Source organism: Zeugodacus cucurbitae, chromosome 2 (genome assembly GCF_028554725.1).
Source record: "Zeugodacus cucurbitae isolate PBARC_wt_2022May chromosome 2, idZeuCucr1.2, whole genome shotgun sequence".
NCBI lineage: Eukaryota > Metazoa > Arthropoda > Insecta > Diptera > Tephritidae > Zeugodacus > Zeugodacus cucurbitae.
The window spans coordinates 31,421,958-31,431,652 of NC_071667.1; the positions used below are offsets into that span (position 1 = coordinate 31,421,958).

At 34.5% G+C, this 9,695-nt stretch overlaps 1 protein-coding gene and 1 long non-coding RNA gene across 2 annotated transcripts; one reads left to right on the forward strand and one right to left on the reverse strand.

The window, feature by feature from the left end:
• The first annotated feature begins 875 nt into the window (after positions 1-875).
• Positions 876-6,827, forward strand: Ube2g1_0 (ubiquitin-conjugating enzyme E2 G1). Its single transcript, XM_011189872.3, has 3 exons — positions 876-1,128; positions 3,355-3,457; positions 6,332-6,827. Exons 1-3 carry the CDS (start codon positions 1,083-1,085, stop codon positions 6,687-6,689), a joined length of 507 nt encoding a protein of 168 aa, XP_011188174.1. The 5' UTR covers positions 876-1,082; the 3' UTR covers positions 6,690-6,827.
• On the reverse strand, positions 6,794-7,362 carry LOC128922757 (uncharacterized). Its single transcript, XR_008471937.1, has 2 exons — positions 7,247-7,362; positions 6,794-6,885 (listed from the first exon to the last, which is right to left on the reverse strand). It is a non-coding gene; the product is annotated as an uncharacterized LOC128922757 (long non-coding RNA).
• Between the last annotated feature and the right edge of the window lie 2,333 nt (positions 7,363-9,695).

Genomic DNA, 9,695 nt, shown 5'->3' on the forward strand with positions numbered 1-9,695 from the left:
TTGGCGCTGATAGCAATTTCATATGATAACAGAACGTTTCTCCTTTTTCTAACTTCGGTATATACATATTTAACATTCACGTCGATGAGACTCCAATACCGACGTGAATAACTCCAAAATTCTGTGCGTTTCTTTCGACAGTCTGCACTCCTTCATTCCACATACGACCGCGATAACGATCCAAGTACAGAGCCGCAATAAGCAAGAAAACACAAAGACCGTTTTCACACGGGCAATTTTTGTCGCGGCAATTCTTAGTTTTATAGGAGAGGGGGCGACGAAGAGAGGAGAATTTCTCTCTCTCTAGCGTCCCTTGGTCGCCCCCTCTCCTATTAAACTAAGAATTGCCGCGACAAAAATTGCCCGTGTGAAATCGGTCAAAGAAACGTTGCTGGCCACTTACAATCCAATCACTTACAAGCACCGGTATGGTCGGAGCAGAGGAAGATACAGACGTGCTTTTTGTTTCAGCAGGGGTGAATAATCGTTAAAACAACAACAACAGAAACAACAGTTTTTCTTCGAGGCACAGGAAGTGAAAACACAAAAAAGCTAACAATAAACCTGTGTCGTAATCTGTTCTCCTTTCATTCTTAGTTTTATATATCCGCACCGCTCTCTACTGACGCTATCGATAACCAACATCAAAATTACTCGCTCTAGAAGAGTATAAATCGGATCAAAATATTTCTTCAGTTCGTAATTCAGAAAAACAAGAATGAAAAATTCAGTAATTGCACAAATTTTCATTCATTCATTCATTTCTTTAATTCAGACACAGAGTAGTTAAAATAATAGATTACACCATTATATTTTTTACTTACTTATATTCAAAAACTACTATTGGCAGCTCTGACGGGGTTTGATGGCTTGGAAATCGATAGTTTAGTTTTGAACATTACTAAATTATACCGATGCTAAATTTTTGCTGCTGTCGTGAACGGAAGCTTTATTTTGGGTAAATTGTTGTATTGTTGGAAGTATACACCGTTTTTCGGGAGGAAGCAAGGAAAGGAGTAGAGATAGGTTTACTACACAAAAATTAATCGTCCTTATAAAGTGGTATATAGCTTGGTATTAAAATGTCTGAATTGCAATCCTCTTTGCTGTTAAAAAAACAATTAGCAGGTAAGTTGGTCATATAATATAATGTATATTAATTATAATCTAATTTCACTATGAAATTAAAGAATATTTTAATAAGCTAGTTTTAATTTATGTCCCTTTGTTACTCTTCTCAAATGTGAAGATTTTGCAGAGAACGAAAAACGGTATGTAATGTACATACATACACTCATGAATAAATGGAAATCATTTTGAGATTTTAATAAATTTTAAGTGTGTTGCTATTTATCCTTTAATATTAATTATAATAGGTGTATTGTTTTTTTTTCAGAACATACATATTACAATATGTATTTATGAACACGGAAATGTATGGTTAGTCTGGGCACAATTAGGTTAGGTAGTCTATTGCAGAATGCATATTTATGGTTGAGAATATGAATTGGCATGTGGTAGTACACAATTTTAAATGGCATTAAAATATGTTGTTACCATTTTTTTGCTAAATATAATAATACAAATTTTTATCACAAAAGGTGTAATACTTCTAGTTAAAATTAATTCGAGACTAACAAATCAAACAAAAATAAGAAATATTGAATTCGAAACATGTAGTGTTTTCTTGTTGTAGCGGTAGAAAACACAATTCTACATAGTTTATAGTAATGCCACCGTATTGACAGACCTTGGTCGGGTTAAACTATGAAGCTTAATTTTTTTTTACGCCAAGGGCTGCCAAAACTCAACTTTCTTTAGAATTTTAGAGAAATGATTCATGCCGCTAACAACAACAACCCGAAAGTCATGGAAATTCAAATTTGACATGCCATGCAGATCTGCAATGAGGAGCAGAATTTGAACTGTGAAATCAATACAAATTTTTTTCTGCATTCAGAATCCTGCTCATGTAATTCCGGTATTAATCATTGAATTCGTTTCGATGTGTCGACACTATACTTTAGCATTATTCACTCACACCAGTGGAAAATTAGGTATTCTATTAATTTCGTCTGTTTATGGTTGTTTATCAGTTGCCGAATCTAAAAATTGAGATCCCTTAAGCGGAGATCACAGCTATCGGCCTTTCGTAAATCGCCGCGCTCGTTTGCTAAAACTGTCGTAGAATTGGGTAGAGCGGTGAAAGCATTAGTAGTGAATTTTGTTAAAGTCGTCGAAGTTAGCCTTATGAAAGTTTATTTAGATGCGTTTGTCCACAGAAATAAAGTACGTTTCTCCTTGGAGATAATTATGTGTAAGTGCCAATGTTAGCATATGTCAGCCAGTTATGCTGTTTATAAAACCACTGTAGCGATGGTGAAGTAATACAGGTACCGATAATTCTGGTGGGGGCTTCGTCATTTATTGTGCAGATTGTCAAAAGGTCTATATGTTCTGTCAGCTCCATCACTGTACGATCATTTGACAGATAGAATGCCAAAGATCATATTACGTTTTAAAGTCGTGGTACAATTCGTTCCAAACCCTGTAGGGCAAAAATGAACTGCAGGAATTAATATATGAAATATTTAGACATCGATATCGGATAGTAATACTACATTCTAGAGTAGCATCCTTGCGATGTCGCCATCGATAAGATGATATACCACTATCTCGTTCGCGAAATTTACTAATAACGTTGAAACCTGCGCACTTCAGGTGTTCTTAGTGATTTCAGTTATTGATACGCCTTCCCAGCTCATAAAATCGGCAATCTCTCTTAATCTTGTTCTGAAATCCTTTGTAGTTAAATTATAGGAGTCAGTTGTATGTCGGTAAAGTTGTCGCGTCTCCGTGTGTGAGGGAGTAGCATATATGTCGAAGTTGTTCAGACTGGGTGTCATGCTGTCTAGTTGCGCTCCTGGGGGCTGTAGAGGCCCTTAGTTGGCCACTCCCCAAGGGTGGCGTCGCATCACGCATATTAACCGATATATTCGGCAATATAAAAGAATAGGTATACATACCATATTGTGAATATTCAATTTAGGAGAAGATCTCAACTGATTTTTTTTAATTTCCTCGTCTCGTACCATATCGCACGCATATAATAGTATAATCAATACATTTATATGTAGTATATGTAATGTATGGAATCAGGGGCCGATTTCACCCATTTTAGGCGCCAAACTACAGAATGTCAAGACAATACACATATTTTTATTAATATATCTTACATATTGTCAATTAAATTATACTAATTAAAAAAGTTATTTCAATAAGTGACTTCAATACAATGTTTTTGCGAAACTATTTAAAATTAATATAAAACTACTTTAATTTGTTTCATTTTAGAGTTGAATAAAAATCCCGTAGAAGGATTCTCGGCAGGATTGATTGATGAGAACGACATATTTCGATGGGAAGTTCTCATAATAGGACCTCCGGATACGCTTTAGTAAGTTCTTTTACATTCTTTATTATTATGCCTTATAGTGACATTATTTTTTTTTTAAGAAAAACTGATTTTGTAGAAGTATGGTTTATTGCCTCTCACATAGAATAGATATTGTAAAATTCACTTATAACATAAAAATTACTATATTGTAATTTTTTTTTGTAAATAAATCCTAGAAAACTGTTAATGAAGCTTTTTTATACTCTCACATCATACTGCACAGAGTATAAAAGTTTGGTTCTAATAATCCATTATCGTAGGATAAGCTATCACGTAAATTGGCAGAATATTTGTAACACAATGCATTTATTTAATATTCTTGTTCTATTGCATTTTTTTACTAGCTCTTTAGCACCTTAATTCTTTGCTCATTGCAGGAATTGTCCGAAAAAAGACCCTTTGTCTCTTCAATTTTCTTTTCGTACAAATATACAAAGTAACCCTAAAGATGTTTTGACATTTGAACATCGGTCACTAATTTAAAATTTGATGCTACATGCAATTCAGATATTCCAACAAACAGGCAGCACTTTTAGTGCAACCCTGCGCAAGACTCCTTAATTGTATGATAAAGATGGTACAGAGGTTAATGGGGTTAAATATATGTATATAAATAATCAGGATGACGAGTGGAGTTGAAATCCGGATGTCTGTCCGTGCAAGCGATAACTTGAGTAAAAATTAAGATATCTTAATGAAACTTGGAACACATATTCCTTGGGACCCTGAGGAGGTTGCTTTCGAAAATGTGCTAAATCGATCCACCGCCACGCCCACATAATGGCGAAAATCGAAAACCTATACAGTGTCATAACTAAGCCATAACTAAAATTATGAAAATAAAATTTGGAACATAGGATCGCATTAGGGAGGGGCACATTTGGATGTACAGTCGACTCTCGTTAATTCGAAACTCGAGGGACTCTTGAAATATTACGAATTATCGAGTGTTTGAAATATCAAATGGTTCGAAATTTGTGAGAGAAAATAAATAAAACTTCGAATTACTAAGTGTTGGTTAATTTTTATTTATTAATATAAAAATGACAAGAATTAAGAGGTACATTCGTGTACATACATGTATTCGTAATGTGAATTAATTAATCTTACGAAAGAACTTTGTTATACTGGTTAGCTTTAAAGCACAATTCTGCTGCACACTGCTCAATAACTTTTTTTAAAAGAAAAAGTGCATTTCACTTTCGTTTTGTAGACAGAAGCTTTGTAAGGTATCAAATTTCGCCATCGGTTAGTGAACCTGAGACAGCAACATTTTCACCCACTTGAACAAAATCAGAAAAACTCACCCCGCTGATGTCAATTAATGGTTCTATTGCTAAAAATCATAACAAAAACAAAGGCTCGTGTATCTTGATACAAGTTTGAACTTGTCTCAAAATGTACTTACAATCTTTCCGCCTCTTCTCTCTGCAACTTTGAATTGTCGAGTGTTGGATGCTGATGAGTTCGAATTAACGCGTCGTTTTGTTAAATAGCAATCGTTTTTTCGTTCGAATTACCAAGTGTATGAAAATGTATTGATTTAGTTCGAAATATAAAGAGATTTAGTAGGGAACTCGTGCTAACTTTGAATTATAGAGAGGTTCGAATTATCGCAGGTTTGAATTAACGAGAGTCGACTGTATTTTTTTTTTAAGTGGGCGCGACCCCGCTCCGGAATAGGTTTTTTTTATATATCTTGCAAAGCAATAAAGCTATATAAACCAAACTGAAGTCGTTTCTTTTAGCCGTTTCCTTATACAGTCCAAAAATTAAAGAAATCGGATAAAAGTGGGTTAACTCACTAACGAGAAACGTCAGAAGCACAAAATTGTACATATGAAATGGTAGAAGGAAGCTGCATGCTATGGGTAATTTTCCACCGAAAAAATAGGTAAATCTCTCAGATATTTTAATGTAATTCATTCCCTCTGAATTTTTTTCTTATATCAGTTTTTCTCTGTACCAAAAATGGTTAAAATCGGGTCATAACTTCCCCCAGATCCCGTATACCTAATTATAAATAATATAAAATTAAGTGAGCGTATAGTCTTCGTTATATTGTATCTTGGTGGTGAAAACGAGTGATATCGGTTTAGGAATTACCTCAGTCCCCATATCTATAAAACTTTATGCCGAATATATGGGTCGAATTGTGTTATCTTTATAAAATTATATCAATAAATTGCGAGAGTATAAAATGTTCGGTTGCACCCGAACTTAGCCTTTCCTTACATGTTTGTATATAAAAATAACTGTGGCACCCGCCCACTTAGGCTCCGCCCACTTATGGGTCAAAAATCATATCTCTGGAACTACTCCACCACTTTCAACGAAATTCGGTTAATAACATTAATTGAGCGTCCCAATGGTATCGTTTGAAAATGGGTCAGTCGGTTTACAACCACACCTACTTCTTATATAATACAATTTTGAATTCCATGTGATTCGTTCACGTTCAAATATGTATATAAATCAATAAACAATGAAGACATCGAAATAAAACTTTGCACAAATACTGTTTTGAATGTTTCTTATTTCTTATTTGTTGAAGTCAGATTATAATATAGTAATAGTGTGCCTCTGTGCCAAAAATGGGGGAAATTATAGCAATGCTTTCTCTATCCCCCATATGCATCATATGCGGATTTTCAATTTCCGGTAGACTTTATACCGTATATATCGGTTAATATTAGATAATAACAAGTTCGTTTACACCCGAACTTAGCCCTTCCTTTGTTGTTAATAAGTCCGTATATAACTGGTACGAATTTAGTTCCTTTTATCATTTATGTTTTTATTCTATTTTCGGTTTTACTATACACGACCTCAATAGAGGAACTACTATACTTATGTATATTATTTTATTTACAGTGAAGGAGGGTTTTTTAAAGCGCATTTGTATTTTCCGAAAGAATATCCTCTACGTCCTCCACGAATGAAGTTTGTAACAGAAATTTGGCATCCTAACATTGAAAAGAACGGAGATGTATGCATTTCTATTTTACATGAGCCGGGCGATGATAAATGGGGATACGAAAAAGCATCTGAACGTTGGTTACCAGTGCACACCGTTGAAACGATTTTGATATCTGTGATATCAATGCTGGCTGATCCAAATGATGAATCTCCAGCTAATGTTGATGCTGCTAAAGAATGGAGAGAGTCATATCCGGAGTTTAAACGAAAAGTCGCTAGATGCGTAAGGAAGAGCCAAGAAGAATGTTCATAGAGATTTGCAGTTTGTTTTTTATATATTTATAAACAATTTGGTACATTAAAATCAATTATTTAATTTTTGTCACTTACATGGATAAAATCTCTTTGGTGACGCTATTTGCAAAATTAAAAAGCTGTCTTCATTTTTAAATCGTTTCATTTGATATGTGGTTTATTTTAGTAATTCTTGGAAACTTGGCACTTAAAGGCTATGTATTAAAAATTAAAAAAATATTTATTTTAATGTGCAAAGAATCGTAAACAATTTATATAAAGCATTTAATAATAAATTTCAATCAACTGAAAATTATATATTTAACTTATGTATAAATTGTTAGCATATAATTATTTTTTGGTTTTCAAGTTGCAGAAAAGGTGTTCAATAGATTCAAAAGTACGAACACAAATAAAAAAATTTAAATTTTTTCTGATGTTTTCCGATGGCGTGTGATCGGGACATTAATAAAATTACTGGTGCACAGCGATATGATAGGAATTTGTATCTATTTGGAATACGTTAAACTTATTTTTCGATATATTAAGTTTGGGCGTTGTCTTGATGGATCTTACAAATAAATATCTCCTTATTTCACATGTTACCCATTTAAAGCACAAATGTTGGCTCTAATGCCCGTGTTCGAGCAAGACGCTTTGTGTTGTGGTGCCTAACAGTTAGGGATGCAAACGATGTATCGATGTTTTTGAAACATCGATGTTTTCGTCAAAAAGCATCGATGTCTCGAATCTAAAAACATCGATGCATCGATGTCACTTTTAACGATGTTTTATGTCGATGTTTTATATACAAATTTTACTTCACACCTTCACACTTTTCGGGTATTAACCCGAAACCCTCTATTTGGATACGCTTTATTAAATTGGAATTAGATTTTTGTAAAATACGTAGAATTCGTTAAGGGAATGTGCGCTTGAACCTGCGGTTACTTTTATGATTTATTTATACAATTTACATAATTCTGGCGTAAAGATGCTAGGGCTAAAGGAAATACATTTTTTTTGTTTCATAGAAAATTAATCGCGTTGATACAACGGAATCTTCGGATGAGTGTGGAACAGAATACTCGTTTGATGTTTGGAACCAGAATAAACATTTGGTCCACCAAAAGGTGAAATGTAAGCTGTCAAATTTATCTACAATTACAGGGACGGTAGGTTGAAGAGAAAGTGTATCTCGGCTGTTACCCCTACCAATCAGAAGTCAATTTAGTGTGAGTTGACATGAATACTGTGTTTCCGGAGTTGTATAAATAGACTTTTTAATATTTACACATTGTAGCCTCTTCAGTGCCGACTAAACGACTGTTTCCTAAACCCAGGGCAACTATCACGCAAGAACGAAAAGAAATGACAGTGAAAAAATTTTCCATATCGTTGTTTTGAAATTCTGTTATTTATTGAGAAAAAACTTTAACAGAAATATAATGCTAAGTGAAGTTAAAATGTATCAACTTAAGGGGTACTACATTTCATTTATTTATGCTTCTGCTTCTGTATCCCTTAGCTTTTCACACTAAATTTAAAATAATTTAAAAAAGTTCAAAAATGCATCGATGTTTCGATGTATCGCTGTTTTAATGGCCGATGTTTTTGATTTCGATAGGTTTTGAAGAAACATCGATACATCGAACCATCGATGTTTCATTTTACGATGTTTGCATCCCTACTAAAGCACCAACATACACGACAGAAAAGTTCGCAGAAACATGACATAACGGGAATGTTCGCGGAAATGTTCGTGTCGTGTATTTGGCGCTTTACAGTTCGCTGATATGTAATTCGGTATTTCTTAACATTTTGGGCTAATAGATGTCGCTGATTTCGATATCATTGAACACGCAAAATCGAAAATTATGGTCGAAATCTATCCATTGGTGAGTGAGTTGCGGAAATTTAATAGAAAGAAATCTGCATTGCTTGTATGCCTGTTCGAAGAGTTCATTCGTCGGACATGACACCACAAATTTGGTTGATGTTATAGAACTTGGCATTGATGCGGATCGTGATGATTCATTCGTTCATAGGTGTGAACCCGAAGACGAGTTGATGGTCTTCACCCAATCACCACCAAATTTGTGCTCCTTACTTCTACTTTTCCAGCGCACCCTTCAGTTGGGTAGAGGCACCTTAACTATAGAGAGTCCGGTTATTCCAATTGCATTAATGTGCAATTGCATATCCGTCATCAATAAAAGGGGATCTTTATCCCAGGCATTATCGTTCGTTTTATTAGATCTTGTTTTAGTTGGGACCCATACCCAGCTCACAACCCTAACTGTGAAGTAAAGTTTTTTTTTGATCACGTTTAAGCCGTTAAGCTACAAAATAGACGCCAAATTTCAACCAGACCTCGTGGAGGATAGACATGCACGCTCCAACGCAGAATCACTCTTGCCAACAGGTTACACTTTGGACTGAGTATGATTGAAAAGTGAAGTCCTCTCTCGGCGAACAAAAATCAAACTCTACAAGTCCCTCATCATTCCCGTGGACGATGTCATCATCTGATGAGACGGCAATATAAATTTTTGAAAGAAAGGTTTTGCGGAAGATTTATGATACCTTAAATATTGGCAACGGCGAATATCGTGGAAGAAAGCTCTCCAGTACCGTTGATGGAAGCTGAGTAAGAGGAACACCTCCACTAAGTTGGAAAGATCAGGCGGAGAAGAATCTGGCTGCACTAGAGATTTCCTGTTATATTTGCTGAATTTTTTTAGGCAAGTATGTAACTTGATAATGAAATTAAAACAGCTGATCACCTAGTTGTGCGAACAAAAGCCATACAATTTTGGATATTATTATTTTAACATAACGACAAAATGATATCAAGATAATTGCTTCTTAACTGCTAGTAGCTGTTGGCTCTCTAAGTGATGTTTTCCAATTACGTCATATCTTAAAAATTAAATATTATAATAGCGACATAGCTTTCAATTTGAATCAATTTTGACAATTAGTTCGCCTGATAGAATTGAAAGTAATTTCTTATTATTGTAAC